This window comes from Aotus nancymaae, unplaced genomic scaffold, assembly GCF_030222135.1.
Source record: "Aotus nancymaae isolate 86718 unplaced genomic scaffold, 86718_ANA_hifiasm-v0.15.2.pri h1tg000009l, whole genome shotgun sequence".
Lineage (NCBI taxonomy): Eukaryota > Metazoa > Chordata > Mammalia > Primates > Aotidae > Aotus > Aotus nancymaae.
The window spans coordinates 14,076,277-14,095,263 of NW_026988420.1; the positions used below are offsets into that span (position 1 = coordinate 14,076,277).

The 18,987-nt window shown below is 40.9% G+C and overlaps 1 protein-coding gene across 18 annotated transcripts in view; it reads right to left on the minus strand.

The window, feature by feature from the left end:
• The window catches only part of RCBTB1 (RCC1 and BTB domain containing protein 1), a 61,880-nt gene that overhangs the window by 16,045 nt on the left and 26,848 nt on the right, over positions 1–18,987 (minus strand). For all 18 annotated transcript variants that reach the window (XR_010341640.1, XR_010341639.1, XR_010341641.1 and 15 more), the window contains 7 exons: positions 18,747–18,905; positions 16,091–16,198; positions 15,555–15,697; positions 13,723–13,913; positions 9,355–9,481; positions 5,932–6,083; positions 5,120–5,250 (listed from right to left, as the gene is read on the minus strand). Coding sequence is in view for 15 of the 18 variants with exons in the window: in XM_012466257.3 (XP_012321680.1) it covers positions 5,120–5,250; positions 5,932–6,083; positions 9,355–9,481; positions 13,723–13,913; positions 15,555–15,697; positions 16,091–16,198; positions 18,747–18,905 (1,011 nt within the window). In the remaining 3 variants the exon portion in view is untranslated. The remainder of the gene's footprint in view (positions 1–5,119; positions 5,251–5,931; positions 6,084–9,354; positions 9,482–13,722; positions 13,914–15,554; positions 15,698–16,090; positions 16,199–18,746; positions 18,906–18,987) is intronic.

The following is an 18,987-nucleotide window of genomic DNA, read 5'->3' on the forward strand; positions in this document are numbered from 1 at the left end:
AATCATATAATTTTGAATTTGCAGGAACAATGCACTAAACTCCGGCATCAAACCTCATCATTTTGGTGTCTACTGATGTAGAAGTCAAGATCTTTTTAGTGTATATGAAAAAGTGAGTTTAAAGTGAGCTTATTCAGCTAATTGTGCAGAAATTACCTTGAGTACAAACTTTAAGAAGTTTTATACACAATATAGGTATACAAATGGTGCCGCTAATCACAATTCACTTCATATACACTTGTGAAAATGGTTCCATCAAACTGCCTTCCCTTCTCCTTCAATGAGTTTGAACTGCTGAGGTATCTGAGTATGCAATAAATATTCAAAAGTTCCAAACATTAAAAGTCAAACTAGCGAATACTGAAAACAATCTAAGTCTGGGTTGTGTAAATAACTAATTAAATCTTGGTTGAGGCAGATCTATGTAAAAGGAAGTCCTGAATGCATATGGTGAGGAGCACTTGAATTTGCAAGTTCACCAGAGAGTGGCACAGTCAACCAGAACCACTTAGCAACCAGTGCCCAGGCTCAGTTTGCCTTTGATGAGTGAATTAGATAAATGCCCTTCTGACTTGACCCCTAGGATACTAAGAATCTACATGATCTGTTCCCTTCATTCTGCAAAGGATCAAGTGTTCAATAACATAGGCAAGAAAATGGAACTCTTGCCCAAGTAAGTGGTGAACTATAACAGGGTTGGTTACAGTTGACTCCTTACTTCTAGCTGGGCTTTAAATAAAACAATTCCAAGAAGAACGAGAAGGATCATGTGACCAGGAGATGGACAAAGTTCCTGACAGAATGAAAGAGTTCTCTTACAGCCTAACTGAAGAGGGAAGTGGAGAGGGTATAAAAACAAAGAGGTCTAATACAGTCTTCTTGGTATTAAAAATTAAACTCTGTTTATGACGTTTTGTGGTGGAGTAATTATAAAGCGGTTCTAAGGCAAATGAGATAAAATACCAGATTCATTGTTATTAGCAAAGCTGATAAAAATAAAAACTGCACTTCTGAAATAATATATATAAGATTCCAAATCTTTCAACATTTAAACTATTCCAATCAATATGTGTACTCTGGAAATAAGTTGTTTTTCCTTCCACAAATTTTCTTTAGTTTTTCCTTCCACAAATTTTCAAAACAAAACCCAGCAAATTGATGGTCTTAATATCCTCATTTTTAAAAATGCTAATGTAGCCTTGAAGGGAGTTCTTACCCAGTCCTAAAACTCCAAAGCTCAACTAGTTGAATGTCAATAATTTAAAGACCACCCAACCAGGGTGAGCAGGTACCTTGACATCACAGTTCCCCTCAAGACATATTCTAGATGACACAAGATCACGAACCACACCTAACTCTGTCCAACCTGTTGTTTTGTTTGCAAAACAAAACCCTAAAACTCTAAGTCTATAATTCATGTTATAGTACACTAAGTACAAAATACTCCAAATCAAAGAAGTTTTGTTTTGTTTTCAGAATGCAGTTAAACATTCTACCATATGGGAAAAACCTAATTTATCTCATTATGCAAAAGAACATTTGTCAGCTTACTACTGATTGAAGACATTTAATTTGGCCCACCAAAAGAAGAAAAAAATGCTGGCCAGCAAGCTTTAGCACCAAGCTATCCAATACTCATACCCCAGACCAACTTCAGAATTAGATTCCTGGGCTCATGTTTATTTCTTCTCTCCAAAACCAAGATCATAAGATATATAAGTTGCTCAGCATGTAAGATTTTCTGGAAAGTTCTCTACCCTAGCTAAACAAGTAATACTTCCCAACTGTTTCACTTAATATTCAAATACACATAAAAATCAAAAACTTCCTGAAAAGAATCAGTTACAGTGTGCGACTCAACTATCTTGAGACAATGTTTTATCAACATTTTCTCCCTTGATGTCAATATTTATTCAGGTCTGTACGAAAACAGTATTTGCGTGCTCCTTCGTCAAGTCCTTCTTAATAAAACACGTAGACCGTTTCATAACGCGCTCATAGCAAGGGCTCCACAACCATCAGCTTACTTTTGAAACTCCTGAGTCTATACATTTTTGTTGCTTGAATGTGTGTACATCTGCTTCAAAGCTATCTTGTCAAAAGGGAGCATGGAGGAACCTCAGATACTTTTGCAGAAAAGAGAAGAAACATTGGAAGCAGGTAGTCTCCATCTTCCTAGCATTCTGACCCACAGAACAAAGGCAAAGTCATCTAGTATCCTCAAGTTGAGCTTCTAAAAATAATAGTTTTTGCAGTTAATTTCCAACCTGACTCATCAGCAGCTTCCAATCAACTAATAAATACAATAAGAGGGCTTTCTTTTTAAGAGATGGTTGTCTCACTATCTTGTCCAGGCTGGCCTCAAACTCCTCCTAAACTCAAGCAATCCTCCAACTTCAGCTTCCTGAGTAGCTGGAATACAGGTATGAGCCATGGTGCCCGGCTATGGGTTTTAATTTTGTACCCCAGAACTTTGTTCATTTACTCACTGTATCTTACACTACTAAGGAAATAAAATGTAAAAGCACATCAGTCAACTATATAACTTGTATTACAACCCAAGAAATAAACCCTAGAAAGAGGCCTGGCGTAGTGGCTCATGCCTATAATCCCAGCACTTTGAGAGGCTGAGGAGGGAGGGCCACTTGAGCCCAGAAGAGACCAGCCTGGGCAACATAATGAAACCCTGTCTCTACAAAAAATAAGAAATTAGCTTGGTGTGGTGGCACATGCCCGTAGTCCCAGTTCCTCAGGAGGCTGAGGCAGGAGGACTGCTTGAGTCCAGGAGATTGAGGTTACAGTGAGCTGTGATCACACCACTGTGCCTCAGCCTGGGCAACAGAGCAAGATCCTGTATCACCAAGAAAAAATAAATAAATTACATATAGCTTATAAATATACATATACACATATATGTAAATCATATATATATGCCCTAGAAATAAAGAAGCAACTCTTTTTGTCTTCTCTAATTTTTCTGCATTAAATATGTAATATTTGTAGGATTTTAAGGTTTTTTAAACTTTTTTTTGAGATGGAGTTGTCTTGCTCTGTTGCCCAGGCTAGAGTGCAGTGGTGCAATGTTGGCTCATGGCAAGTACTACTGCCTCCGGGGTTCAAGTGATTCTCCTGCCTCAGCCTCCCGAGTAGCTGGGATTACAGGCGCATGCCACCATGACTGGCTAATTTTGTATTTTTAGTAGAGACAGGGTTTCACCATGTTAGCTAGGCTGGTCTCAAACTCCCGACCTCAAGTGATCCACCCGCCTTGGCCACCCAAAGTGCTGGGATTACAGGTGTGAGCCACCACGCCTAGTCAAACATCTTTTCTTTAAAGCACATTTTCATGGTGAGGTATTTCAAATGTTTTCACTCATTCAATTCTACATGCATTTTTGAATGCCAACTCCATGCCCACACTGTGACAGACTCTGGGGAATGACAGGTGTTCGGAGATTTTCTAAAAGAAGTTTTTTGTCATGTTTATACTTAATATGAGAAAAATGAAAACTAGTAAAGGAAATGACCTGCTGGCACAGGAAGCAGCAGCAGAAGGCTTTTTCTGTTTCTGTAAACCTCCTAGGACAGATCTTAGCTGAAGGTGAGGAAGAAGTTTCCAGCAACTTGAGCCAAGACATCTGCCTCTGCCCAGCTTGTTCTCACTGGTATTAGTGAGTAAGGTCTGAATCCTGAGGATGGAACTCGTGAACAGGGAGGAGGAACATGGAGAGGCCCAGAGAGGATTCTAACATCAGTCACCAAATGGACAGAAAAGGCACTGACCCAATTTAAAATTATATCACTGGCTGGAAATAAAACCTAAAGAAATAGCATTTCTAATAAAGAGGTTCAGTGTGTCACAGGAAGCATAGGAAAAAAAAATCATACCTCCATTTTCTACTAGAAATGATTTACTTTGATCATCATTCCATCTGTTGTCAGGCTGCAGACAAAGTCGGCTACGTTTGACCTTATCAAATATTTATAATTATAATACAGCCTCAAACAAAAATAGGATACATTTGAAAATATCGTGGTCAACTGTGATCCCTAAGTGTGATGAAGTCATTCCTCTATTATATCTCAAAGGACACAGCTGCATATCTTTGCAGGTGTTTGATAAATTCCTTGATACCAGATATTCTGCTTTGTCAAATGACAATGAAGTATCTGCAATAACAGGCTAATCGTATCATTCTACATGCATACCCTTGCTAGAGATTTTGAAACTCCAAGGCTATTGCTCTCTACCTTTTGTTCTCTCTGAAACTGTGAAACCAACCATACCAGCCTTTAGCTCACTGATCATCCTTAATGCTTCCTTTAAGGTACTATCTTCATGCAGTTCAACAAACATTTATCACCAGGTGCCTAATATGCACCAGGCACTATAGTGTATGCAGATGAACGAGACCATTCCTGCTCATAAGGAGCTTACAGTCTGATGCTTTGGTTCTTCAAAAAAAATGCAGACAATCTTTCAGACTCCCAAAAGCCCATTAATTCACAGACTCAAGAGATCTGTGAATCCCAGATTAAGAACTCAATCCAGTACAAAAACAAACAAAAGGAGTCCACAGCAAGTTCTTAACAGGTGAATAACTGTGAGTTATAATTAGACACCGAGAGAATTACAGAGCGTACACAGATACAAATCATACGCGTCCCCGGCTTACGACAGGGCAGAGGTAGGAAGACAGCAAGGTGGCTCTCGAAATAAACACATATGCTGACATTGAGAAAGACTTGAAACTCAAACATGCTGTTAGTCCAGTTAGGCGTGGCACCTTATGTTCCAACCTGCAGCACTGCTGCTAGGACCTCGGTTAGTTTCCTATCTTACTTAGAAATGGAAGTAGAGGAACAATGACTTTTAAAACGATGAACAGGAAATTAAGATTAGCAAAGGCAGATTTCAGTTTTCAATGGATTTACTGATTCCCTAAACAGAAGTGAAGTGTTGGAAACCAATAATTTGTCTGGTGTCGGAAGAAAAAAAAAACAAACAGTACAGAAGTAAAGTGACTCATCGTTTTCCGGGTCGCACTCGCGAAGAGAGGGCAAGATGAGCACGCAGGGAGTTAAGGGTGGTTTGGTTTCTGTTTGTTGTTTATGTTACCTCTGCATCATATCTGACCGCAGCAGAGAATAGCGAAAAGGCATTCTCCACAGTAATTCCTCTCTTGATAATGTGCTGACAGAGTTTTTTCAGTCTGTTTTCGCAGTAAGATGTCGCCAAATCCAGAAGACCTAAAAGTAAGATGTGAAAGACTTAATCAAGTTTATGGTAATTTCCCATACAGAGATTTTGTTTTGGTGACCAGATATGTAATAGGTAAATTAGAAGTTTCTTAGTGGACAATATTCTAAATTTAAGTAAATAAATTCTCTTTTTAACTGTCTGCCTCCTCCACTTCCATATCTCTCCTGTATTTACTTTATACAATTTCTTCAGTAGTATGAAGGAAAGGCAAAATTTGCAATTTCAATCCTCATTTTGTTTCCAAAATGCTAAATGCGTTAGCAACTTATACTTCACTATTAGAAAATTAAAATAAGCCCATAGCTTAATACCTAGGTGATGGGTTGATATGATAGGTGCAGCAAACCACCATGGCACACATTTACCTATATCACAAGCCTACACATCCTGCACATGTACCCTGGAACTTTAAATGAAAAAAAAAAAAAAAGTTCTTCAATGACATTGGAACACTAAAAAAAAAAAGAAGCCTACGGTCACAAACTAGGTCCATAACTATTAACCATAATAACTACACAACACTATTGTTAAAGACATTTACTTCAAATCTTTTTTTAAGCATCAAATTAAAGCCAATACACCTGAAACTTTTTACATTTCAGGACTAAGAACATGAGGAAGTATATTCTGGACCACGTGGCTTGTCCATCCCAATGCCGCCACGGTACCTATAGCATCTTCCGGCGGCAGGTCCACTGTGTCTGTGTAGAGGTACTGGAGAAAGGCACGATACACTGGGTAGGAAAACTGGTCGATTTCTATCACTTCCTTCATGTCTTCATTCCAATACGACTGGAACATGGATCGAAAGTGCTCACACCTAAAACAGAAAAGCAAAAGTCTTATTTGTTCAGCAGCAATTTAAAAAAAGTTACCTAATTAAGTTGATGAAATCAGATAAACAGATTAGAAGTATCCTTGGGCCAGGCACAGTGCCTCACACCTGTAATCCCAGCACTTTGGGAGGCCGAGCAGGCTGATCATCTAAGGTCGGGAGTTTGAGACCAGCCTGACCAACATGGAGAAACCCCATCTCTACCAAAAATACAAAATTAGCTGAGCATGGTGGCGCATGCCTGTAATCCCAGCTACGCAGAAGGTTAAGGCAGGAGAATCGCTTGAACTCAGCGGCGGAGGTTGTGGTGACCCAAGATTGCGCCACTGACTCCAGCCTGGGCAACAAGAGTGAAACTCTGTCTCAAAAAAAAGAAGTATCTGGGCCTGCACACACCAGGATTACAAACCTATAGTTAGCACCCAAAAAACATTCCACATGCAAGTGGTTTTTGCATATGCCTTTTACATACACTCACTTTCGTTTTTTATATATCCTATTAAATACTAACAGGTATACACAGAGCCTAGAAGTACCTAGCACTTCTACTACTGCTTCCATTTAATGGCTCCCAAGGTTTTTTTGCTCCTTTGATTTTAAAATAACATACAGAAATGCATTTTAAACAATGAAGTGAAAAAAATTCAGAAACGAGTTCAAAACTTTTGACTACATATTAATATCAAAATGATTGATTTGTTTTTTGTTTTATGTAACAAGTATATTCTTAAAACTGTTTTATATGTTAACTGGATTACATCAAGCTGATTACTGTCTCATTATTCGACGTAACAATTTTTCTTCCTTTCTGACTCATCGTCAAAACAGCTACCACTCCTGTTTTGTTTTTGTGCACTGCCTGCTCCCTCTCCTCTCTTTCCAGGCCTGCTACAAACTTATTTATAAAACACTCACATCCACTAGGATAGTCAGATATTTCAAGAAAACCTGAGCACCTCCTACACTGTATTTACATGAAAAAGCCACCTGCATGAGAAACTGATTTCTGAATATTGAATTTTCTTAAGTACAATATAGTTATATCTTTCTAAAAATCATCTTTTAAAATTCTTTTAAAGTGAGATAGGGTAAAAAAGAGAGAAAGTATTTTCAAAATCTACTCAGAGTCGAGGCACAGGGGTTCATGCCTGTAATCCCAGTCCTTTGGGAGGCTGAGGCAGGTGAGTCTCAATCACCTGAGGTCAGGAGTTCGAGACCACCCTGGCCAACACAGTGAAACTTTGTCTCTACTAAAAATACAAAAATTTGCCAGGTGTTGTAGTGCATGACTGTAATCCCAGCTACTTGGGAGGCTGAAGCTGGAGGATTGCTTGAACCCAGGAGGTGGAGGTTGCAGTGAGCTGAGATCACACCACTGCACTCCAGCCTGGGCAACAGAGTGAGACTCCATCTAAAAAAAAAAAAAAAAAAAAAATCCATTCAGAATACTAAAAGAATGGCTTCACTTACAAAACAAATTACTCTACCTGAGAAGCAAAAAAGAAATAGTTGTCTCAGCAAAGAATCATGGATTTCATGGTCAGAAAACTGTACATGAAAGGAATAGACTGGCTGACAAAGGTGCAAAGAAGGAAACAGTTCCAGTTCATTTTTTCAAGTAATACTGTGGTTCAGATATTTACTCTCTCAGGTAAGGAATGACATAGGACTTTTCGGTTCCTTTCAAATGTATTTCTTTGCCAATAGGTTTTTAACTAAATTTCCAAAAAGACTTGTTAATGGTCTCATGTGCCCCTTTTTCTGCAATGGCAACCTTTGTGAGCAATAGTCCAAACAGTTACTAATAAATGCATAGTTCCCTCTCATTTATACAAGGAGCTCCTGCCATTTACTATCTCTAAAAAACTTTTTCTTGCCGGGCGCGGTGGCTCACGCCTGTAATCCCAGCACTTTGGGAGGCCGAGGCGGGTGGATCACGAGGACAAGAGATCGAGAGCATCCCGGTCAACATGGTGAAACCCCGTCTCTACTAAAAATACAAAAAATTAGCTGGGCACGGTGGTGCGTGCCTGTAATCCCAGCTACTCAGGAGGCTGAGGCAGGAGAATTGCCAGAACCCAGGAGGCGGAGGTTGCGGTGAGCCGAGATCGCGCCATTGCACTCCAGCCTGGGTAACAACAGCGAAACTCCGTCTCAAAAAAAAAAAAAAAAAAAAAACAAACTTTTTCTTTCATTTTTGAGATAAGATCTCGCTCTGTCACCCAGGATGATCACAGCTCACCACAGCCTTGATCTACTGGGCTCTAGCAATCCTTCCACCTCAGCGTCTGGAGTAGCTGGAACTACAAGAATGCACCACCACACCTGGCTAATTTTTTCTATTATTTGTAGAAACAGTGTCTTGCTATATTGCCTAGGCTGGTCTCAAACTCCTGGGATCACATGATACTCCTGCCTTGGCCTCCCAAAGTCCTCGGATTACAGGCATGAGCCACCACGCCCAGCCCAGCCTAGAACTTTCTTTAATTGGTAATTACATGTCCCTTAGAAACAGAAGCCCAGTATTCCTATGAGAACTTTCTGCTTGAATCTTTAATTAAGAGTAAAAGAGGTCATATACACTTTTCAATAACAACCTTTTGTATTTTCTTTAACAACATAAACAAATTTTCTGACGGAAATGAGTATTCACAAGATTCTTAGTTTAAAAAACAATATAGGCCTGTGCGGCGGCTCACGCCTGTAATCCCAGCACTTTGGGAGGCCGGGGGGGATCACCTGAGGTCAGGTGTTCGAGACCAACTTGATCAACATGGAGAAACTCCGTCTCTACTAAAAATACAAAATTAGCTGGGTCTGTGGTGGTATGCACCTGTAATCCCAGCAACTCAGGAGGCTGACGCAGGAGAATCGCTTGAACCCAGGACGTGGAGGTTGCAACAAGCCAAGATCATGCCATTGTACTCCAGCCTGAGCAACAAGAGCAAAACTCCATCTCAAAAAAAATAATAATAATAATAATTACATATATATATATATATAGAGAGAGAGAGAGAGAGAAATACTTAAACTCCTACAGGACACTATTTCTAAAACGCTCCATGAGTGTACACACAAAACTCTTTGACATGAAATGGACTGATACTATCTACAAAAATATTAAGTAGTGACATTTCTCTCTACTACAAAGGCTACCTTTTTTTTTTATCAGCACCCATTTTGTGGAATAACAAAGAAATAGAAGTGGCAAAAAGAAAGTACAGTTATTGACGTCTCTGAGCTCATGCAAAAATACCTGATTTTCAAAACAGCTTTATGGACGTGAATATATTTTCCATCAATTCGAAACTTCAGATCAGCAGTTTCTGGACTATCAAATTCTTTCTTCAGTGACTCTGCAACTGTTAAAAAGTCTTCATGTTCTGAAGGCAACAAACACATATTAATATGGAAAGTTCAAGGAACAGATTGAAGATCCGAAAGACTTCAAAAAGATCATCATAACTGTAGTGGATAATTCCACTTGTTTTTTTTCTTTTCAAGAGTTCATACCTTATTTGACAAATCAATTCTACAGTATTAAAGTAAGTATCCTGCATCTATAAACTACAAAAGAAAACCACCAAAAAATGGTATTTAGAAAGGCCAAATACCATCTTATATGGTTAAATATTAGAAATGGATATTTTTTAAAGGAAAAATTATAGGTAGTTCAAGATAATATAATAACCCCCTCTCAAAATGAGTGGTTCTTTTCTAAGACTAAAAATTTATCAGTTTTCCTTGACCGAAACACTAAGAATATCTTTTTTCTGCTCTGGGGTAGTTTTAAGGGGTCAGCACATCCAACTCAAGGAGGTGCAAGAAACAAACTTACCACTTAAAAGGTAATGCTAAACAGTCACGTTCTCAAGCAGAGAAACTCTTTTCTAAGTATCTGGAATCTAAGCATCTCTGTTAACCCAAAAAATCACTATATGCATTATCTAAACAGAGCAAATTCACTTAGAAACGACACCTACATGAAGGGAACAATTTTATAAGAACACATGATCACCTTACCTGATAAGAAGAATTGCTGTTATGGTTATATGTATGTAGAAATGTGTTACTATAAGAAAAAGCAAAGACACTGTACACATTCCTGCAACACTTTCTTGTGCTTTATATGTATGAAAGAAGAAAAGAAGCAGAAAAAGGCTAATGGGGAAATGTTTTTAAATTCCAGAGATCCTCACCAGGCATCGAATCAAACTGCTATGGATACACGAAGCAGGTTTCAACTGCCCACAGCTGAGTTAAAAATTAGTGTCTTAATCAAAGAGCTCAGCTTCCAAGCCTGGGATGAACCTGCGTCCCTTGGTAGCCTGTTGTTACCAGAGCAACTCCTAGAGGAGGGACAACAGCTAAAACCTAGGCTGAAACTTAAAAATGAGTTTATCCACAAGCTTTATCATCACAATCTCCCAAGGAAATATCTTTTGCCTAAGCCCTGCAACCTTAACTTACAGCCTTCCCTCCACCCCATGCAATGCAGAGCTCTCCTGGCTATGTAGACAAGGTGGAAAACCTCTCACAGTTCAGGCTTTCTCTGACCTTGTAACCTGAATCACTGGTGAGTAAAAGAAAAGAAATGACTAAGATGGGCCGAGAGTCCAGGGCTCTAGAGTGCTACCCCCACCCATTCAAAAAAAACACTATTCATCAGTGTCTCAACTTCTGCATCCAGTCCTAGGCTGAAATGACCCCTTCTCCTCTTTGCTCCTGGCAACTAGTACATCCTTTCAGAGAAGAAATCCTCCTCAGAGGGGTGAATTCACCATCTGACTTTCTTTCTAACACTCAGCTGAGATCACAAAGTGAGAGGGAAAAAACTCTTGATTTTTAGTGGGTGGAAGAGAAAGAAGTTATCTAGGACAGCAGTCCCCAGCCTTTGTGGTACCAGGGGCCAGTTTTGTGGAAGACAATTTTTCCATACACAGGGACAGAGACAAGGATGGTTTCAGGATGATTCAAGCGCATTATGTTTATTGCGCACTTAATTTTTATTATTGTTACACTGTAATATGTAATGAAATAATTATAAAACTCACCATAATGTAGAATCAGTGGGAGCCCTGAGCTTGTTTTCCTGCAACTGGGCGGCCCCATCTGGGGGTGATGGAAGCCAGTGACAGATCATCAGGCATTAAATTCTCATAGGGAGCTTGCAACCTGGATCCCTCACATGTGCAGCTCCCAACAGGGCTCACGCTTCTATGAGAATCTAATACCGCTGCTGATCTGATTGGAGGTGGAGTTCAGCAGGTTAATGTGAGTGATGGGGAGCAGCTGTAAACACAGATGAAGCTTCACTCACTGCCACTCACCTCCTGTTGTGCAGCCCAGTTCCTAACGGGCCACAGACCAGTGCAGGCACGTGGCCTGAGGTCTGGGGACCCCTGATAGTCTGGGTGATACATTCAATGACCACATTTTTTCCAAACTTAACATTTAAAATGTCAGGACATTTGTTCTTCAAAGAATGCCTGTGCCATTTTAAGACATAAGAACGGGGAAAGCCTTTTATAACAAGTCCAGGTTAAGCAGTATATATAAATCTAAAGACGTGTACAGAAGTAGCATTCAGTTGGGTATGCTACACGTGTGCGATTCTGGACAAATAGTACCATTCAGTGAACCAATTATTTTGCAATCACAATACTCACTGCAAAAATAAAAAAATACTAAAGAACCTGTCGAAGTGAAAGGAAGTATTCAACTGGTTTCACTTTAAGGCAAGCTTAACTCTTCCTAAGCATCCTCTTGTGCCCATGCCCATGACTGGTCACCTAATGATGGGACAACGCCACCTGTCTCACACACCTAAGCATGACATGTATTAGAAGACTAACCTTCAATATCAATTGCTGAGCAACTCAAACACCTTAACTGCCAAGAACTACATGAATTTTCAAGCACAGAGCATCATGACCCACTTATTCCCTCTGCTTGTAAATAAAAGAACAACTCAGAAGAAATATGCTAGCAAAAAGGCAAAAATAAACAAGAAACAAAAGAAAAAGATCAAAGTCATCTTGTAAATGGCTACTCAGCTTTAAGACATCCTAGCTTTTTCAGCCAATAATGGACTCTTAAAGAAGACAATATTCAGAAAAGGTACAGACTACCTAACAAAAGATCACCCCAAATTCCACTACCCTTTATAATACCTCTGTTTTGATGCCCTTCTGAAATAAAAGAATTTGAAATCGGTTGAAAGACAAAGAAAGAAAGAAGATGAGGTTAATGCGTCACCTTAAAAAGAGACAGGGTCTCACTCTGTTGCCCAGGCTGGAGTGCAGTGGTGCAATCACAGCTGACTGCAGCCTTGACCTCCCAGGCTCAAGCAATTCTCCACCTCAGCCTCCTGAGTAGGTGGGACTACAGGCATGCACCACCATGCCCGGTTATTTTTTGTAGAGATAGGGTTTCACCATGTTTCCCAGGCTGGTGTAAAACTTCTGGGCTCAAACAATCCACCCGTCTTGGTCTCTCAAAGTGCTGAGAGTACAGGTGTGAGCCACTAGTCAGCCAGCTCTTTACTTTTTTGAAAGTTCATTTTTTATTAGTATTATATCAGGCTACGTAAGAAATCTAGTATAATAAAAGTGCTTAAGAGCAGGTTACCCAAATACTTACGCATGAGCATTCATAACAGCACTATTCACAAGAGTCAAAGGTGGAAATAACCCACATGTCCATCAACAGGTAAGTAACAAACAAAATATGGTATATATACATGACGGAATATTATTCAGTCATAAGAGGGAGTGAAATACGGAGACATATTACATCATCAATAGGCCTCAAAATCATTAAGTAAAAGAAGCCAGACACGAGTCACACACTATATGCTTCCACTTATATGAACTATCCAGAGTCAGGAAATCCATAGAAACAAAAAGCAAACTGGTGGTTGCTAAAGGCTGGAAGTGGGAAAGAATGGAGTGTGACTGATTAACATATAAAGGCTTTCTTTTGGGGTGATAAAAACATTTTAGAATTTGACATAAAAGGTGGATGCAGGCCAGGTGCGGTGGCTCAAGCCTGTAATTTCAGCACTTTGGGAGGCCGAAGCAGGTGGATCACCTGAGGTCAGGAGTTCAAGACCAGCCTGGCCAACATGGTGAAACCCTGTCTTTACTAAAAATACAAAAATTAGCTGGGCATGGTGGCGGGCGCCTGTAGTCTCAGCTACTCGGGAGGCTGAGGCAGGAAAATCGCTTGAACTCAGGAGGCAGAAGTTGCAGTGAGCCAAGATCGCGCCATTGCACTCCAGCCTGGGTGAGAGAGCGACACTCCGTCTCAAAAAAAAAAAAAAAAAAGTGGATGCACAACACTATGAATGTTCTAAATACAACTGAACTGTATCCTTTACAATGGTTAATTGAATGTTATATGAATTTGATATCAACTGAAAACACTTATGAGAGAAAATTTAAAGTTCATGGGAATATTTCATAATATATGAATGTGATTATGTACGTAATTTGAGGGAAGGTACAAAAGCTAATAGAGAATAAAGCATTTTAAGAGAGCCCAAGACCAGCAAATACACAGGAAAACTCGTCAGTTGGTAGTACCATTCTTCCTGGGTGGAGGTGGCCCTGCACTTTCTTACCCACAGACAGGAGGCGCCAGGAGACGGCGGGAGTGGCAAAGCAGGCAAACACATCATCGGTGCAGGAGAAGTGGGTGAGGTGTGGCAGGATCACAGACTGGCCCCGGCACTGGCCCCACATGTACACGTGCCCACCCTGCGTCTTGGCCGCAGACGTGTGGGCAGAGTGACAGGCTGCAATCTCTACCACCCTGAAAAGTTTCAAGAAAAATGCATGTCACATCATGATCACAGAAGCCCACAGCACACCACACAAGGCAACTAAAACGTTCATGCTTGGAACACTTCAGAAAACAACAGTCCAAGACCCAGGGACGCTAGCTGCCAAGTCACAGCAACAAAAGCAAAAGATCAGGGCAAGAGCACTGTTCTCCTTTCCCAACTGCCATTTCTCATCCTCAGCTCACTGTGAGTTAGGATAGACCACAAACTGCCAAGGAAAACTTGGAAAACAGACTAGAGACCCAAGCAAATGAAGAAAGTGGACACTGACAAAATGTCCTAGCAAACGTGTTGGTTTAAACACCATTTCTTTTTTTTTCTTTGAGACAGGATCTCCCTCCGTCACTCAGGCTTGAATGCAGTGGCATGACCATAACTCACTGTAGCCTTGATCTCCCAGGCTCAAGCAATCCTCCCACCTCAGCTTCCTGGACCACAGCTGCGCCACCACACCTAGCTAATTTTTGTATTTTTTATGGAGATGGGGTCTCGCTACGTTGCCAGGGCTGGTCTCCAACTCCTGGGCTCAAGTGATCCTCCTGCCTTCACCTCCCAAAGTGCTGGGGATTACAGGTGTGAGTCACCCTGCCTGGTCCATTTCTTTGTAAATATAACTTTCTCTGTCCTCTCCTACCAGAGCTCAGAACACTCACTGGGCTGATAAGCATTGGCTGAGGGGTCACGGACTCTGAACGTTCCAATCCAAAAGAACAACAAGCCAAACTTACTATATTTCTCAGTAGCATGCTTCTTGGTTAACATCCCATAATCAGAAGTCAGCATGCCAGGACATAGTAGGTAAGACCATACAATTTGGCTGAACAACATCAAGCATCTATTCCAGTAACACATACTATATCAAATCAATATTTAAACAGATAATGTCCTTTCAAGAGCAGATTTATTTAAAAGCTGTTTTACTTGGGTCAAAGGAAAAGTTTATGCTACACCATAAACATCAACGTGGCCATAGACCCTATCTATCTTCCATACTAAAAGGCCAGCAGCAAGGCTGCATTAATTATACCAAGATGCATTCATGCCTATCAATCACAGGTGGTTATTTCAGAGGGCTACATAAGAATCATATCGACCTCATGTTCATTCTGGCTGCTACTCAAAACACTTGTGTACAGGCCAGGCACAATGGCTCATGCCTATAATCCCAGTACTTTGGAAAGCCAAGGTGGGTGGATCACCTAAAGCCAAGAGTTCAAGACCAGCCTGGTCGACATGGTGAAACCCCATCTCTACTAAAAATACAAAAAATTAGCTGGGGATGGTGGTGCACCTGTAATCCCAGCTACTTGGGAGGCTGAGGCAGGAGAATCACTTGAACCCAGGAGGCAGAGGTTGCAGTTAACTCAGATTGTGCCACTGCACTCCAGCCTGGGTGACAGAGTGAGACCCTGTCTCAAAAAAGGGAAGGGAAGGGGGAAGGTGGAAAGGGACTGGAGGAAGGGCAAAGGGGGAAGGGAAGGGAACCTCTTTTGTCCAAAATGAGAATGTTAATAAACAGAAGAATTACAAAGCCAAACACCACATCTCTGCCACACAGTCCCAAGGCCACATCTCACATACAGTCCCAAGACACGGCACAGCCAAGTTACCTTTCTTTCTCCACCATGATGTGTGCTGGGCTTAGCAGGTTATTTTTATTGCCAGTTCCCAGCTGCCCATATGTGTTAGCTCCCCAGGCATAGAGCAAGCCCTCATCTGTTAGTGCTAGAGTATGTGCATAGCCGCAGACAATCTGCAAGTAAATTTAAATGGTTACCATTAGCAGGAAAACAGGAAGGGCAGGGAGAACATCTACTTAAAGGCTATAGCCAGCTTCTGCAGAATGCCAATTCATCATCGGGGTAGACTGACATTTGCTTGAACATTAAAAAAGCATTGGAGAAGCCTAAACCGTAGGCTACTGAAGTTTTCCATTTTTTTTTAACTTGTCGAGACTGTTTTGCCAACACCATAGTCTTGCTTCTCCTCATGGGAATTTAGTGAAAATATAATATTACATGTGGAAGATAAAGGCACAGAGAAATATTGCCTCAAAAGGCTGACTGAAGAGTAAACCTCCAAATTTCTCCAAGTTAGGGCAGGGTAGGTAGACAGGAAGTGCTAGCTGAGAGGGCACCACACATACCTGGTTCACACACACACTGTTCAAAGCTGCCACTCTCACAGGGGTCAGCTGGTTGCCATTGTTTCCCAAGCCCAGCTGACCGTTGCCATTGTAACCCCAGCCATATACCTTAGAGAGGAGAGAAGGGAGAGAATGTTTTTTTAAACTGCTGGTAAGAAGGAAGAGACAAAAAAAACCAGTCCATCTAAACACATCAGATATTTCCAACACCTATATTCTACTCTATGCTCCTGCCACTGATCTCCAAACAGAAGCTATTTTGGAGATGGAGATGACAGAATTGGGCATCAGTTTCTACTCCATGACTTAGATAGTCTGGGGCAAGTCACTCTTTCCTGTTTTATACATCAGGAAGTTGAGCCTCACTAACAATTAGTAAGCACCTACCGTATGTCAGAACACCCTGAAAGGTACTAGGAATAAGTTTTTGGTCACAGTTTAACAGGGGAAATAGACACATGCAAATTTTTTGCAGACAGGTAGTAAGTGCTACAAGACATATAATCAAGGCACTGCAGAACAGCAAGGAGGAAGGCTTTAGCTCTAGGAAGAAAGATTAAGGAAGACTTTTCAGAAAGTGGAGATCGGAGCAGGGCTGAAGAATGAAGGACAGCAAAGATTCCAGGCAGAAGGCACTGAGTACATTAGAAGCTAGTTTAGAAGGTAAGCAGGTAGGCCTGGCTAGACACATCCGTGGTAGTGGTAGTATAAAGAATAGAAGAAGGCCGAGTGAGGTGGCTCACGCCTACGGATTACAAACCCAGTACTTTGGGAAGCCAGGGTGGGAGGATCATGAGGTCAGGAGATGGAGATCATCCTGACCAACATGGTGAAACCCTGTCTCTACTAAAAACACAAAAATGAGCCAGGCATGGTGGCACGTGCCTGTTATGCCAGCTACTCGGGAGGCTGAGGCAGGAGAATCACTTGAACCATGGAGTTGGAGGTTACGGTGAGCCAAGATCGCGCCACTGCACTTCAGCCTGGAAACAGAGCAAGACTCCATCTCAAAAAAAAAAAAAAAAAAAAAAAACAGAAAGTCTAGAAGGAAAGGTAAGGGCCCAGAGGGACAGCGACAAAAAACATACCAGAGAAACTGCAATGCATCTGTAAATTTCTCACTGAAATATTAATTTAATTTGCATTTTTGAAAGATAATGCTGGCCACAGTATGAAAAGATGACAGAGCATATAAGGCTAGAGGCAGGGAGAACCTTTAGGACGTCATTTCTTCTCTCGTGAGCAAATAGGTGAGCTCTGATGAGGCTCCAAACTAAGGAGTGACAGCGGGATCAAGAGAGAGAAAGAAGAGGAAAGAGGATTACACAGAGGACTTCCCAGAATGTGACGGTCCCTTGGATATCTGGAGTGAGAGGAGACATGTCTGCTGAAAGTAACAGGGTTGGGCATAGGTTTGACAGGAGTGCTAAAGGTTCCGAATAGCCATAGGAAAAAGTACTGATCAGGAACAGACAAATAAAGGCCTTGTTCAAATTACAAACCCAAGATTTGTGGTGGCATCAAGCCCCAAGCAATGCAGGGTGGCAGACGTAGACTATGGCTTTTCAGGCTTTTCAGGGTTATATGATGGAAGGGAAAGAGGGAATGGAATTTAGGGGCCTGGAGAGAGATGGTTAAAGGCACTTTCACCCAGTGCCAGAAGTGTAACAGACATGAACTTTCTGGAGAGAAATTTGGCAATGGCTATCAATATTTTAAATGGCATACCTCTTGACCCAGAAATTCTTTGGGAATTTATTCTATAGAAACACTTGTATAAGTGTTCAAAGATACACACATAGAGAGTAACAGAAAATCAGTGCAACTGTTTATGACAGGAAAAAATTAGAAAACTGACATGTTCATCAGTAGAGCTCTGGATGTGTGTCGTCTGCAGAAGCCAGAATCAGCAGCCATAATGATGGAAAGCTGCATAAATGGTCTGATCATAGACACAGATAAACACAGGCTGCTAAAGAGGGGAGTGGGAAGCAGGTTGAAGAAAAGCAGAGAAAAGCTACGGTAGGTATCATCATCCCATATTAAAAAAAAAAAAGATAATTATACTCACCTATATATAATTGTTTAAGGGAATAGTCAAAAAAGTGCATGAAACTATTAAGACTGGGAAATGGTATTTACTTTTTATTTTATCTGTTTCACTTGTCTTCCTTTACTTTGTTAAAATAACCACATAATAATAACCTAAAAATTAAACTTTTTTTTTTTGAGATAGAGTCTCACTCTGTCACCCAGGCTGGAGTGCAATGGCATGGTCTCAGCTCAGTGCAACCTCTGCCTCCAAGGTTCAAGCAATTCTCCTGCCTCAGCCTCCCAAGTATTCACAGCCTCCCAAGGTATTTCACACAGAAATACCTATAGGCATTAGGCTATTTGGATCTTGCAAAAAAATGCAATTTAGACAGATACAATCTTTATTCACAGGTAAATCTTGGAATTTAGAAAAATCATACTGAGGAGCAAACAACCTCCAGCTTCTCAGTCAGTAATAAATGGTCTGATCAGTTAACTTTCAACAGAGCTACCAAAACAAAGCACTCTTCCTTCTTCAATCTGATACATGCACCTTGTGAAGAAACTGACATTTAATTGAAAAAGGAGGTAGAAAGGGAAATGGGAGTGGAGAACACCTCACCTCACCATTGTCCAGAACAGCCATGGATGAAGTCTGACCACAGGCAATGCCAACTACCCTCTTAATATGTAAACAGTTTGTAACTTTTCGAGGAGTTGGTTGATTTGTTGTAGAACCTGATCCCACCTGGCCACAGTTGTTATAACCCCAAGCAAATACCTGTAAGAGAAAGGAAAGGGAAAGAATAGCCAGGGTGAAAGAAAATTTCACCCCAATGCAAATAGTCATAAAAATTAAATCA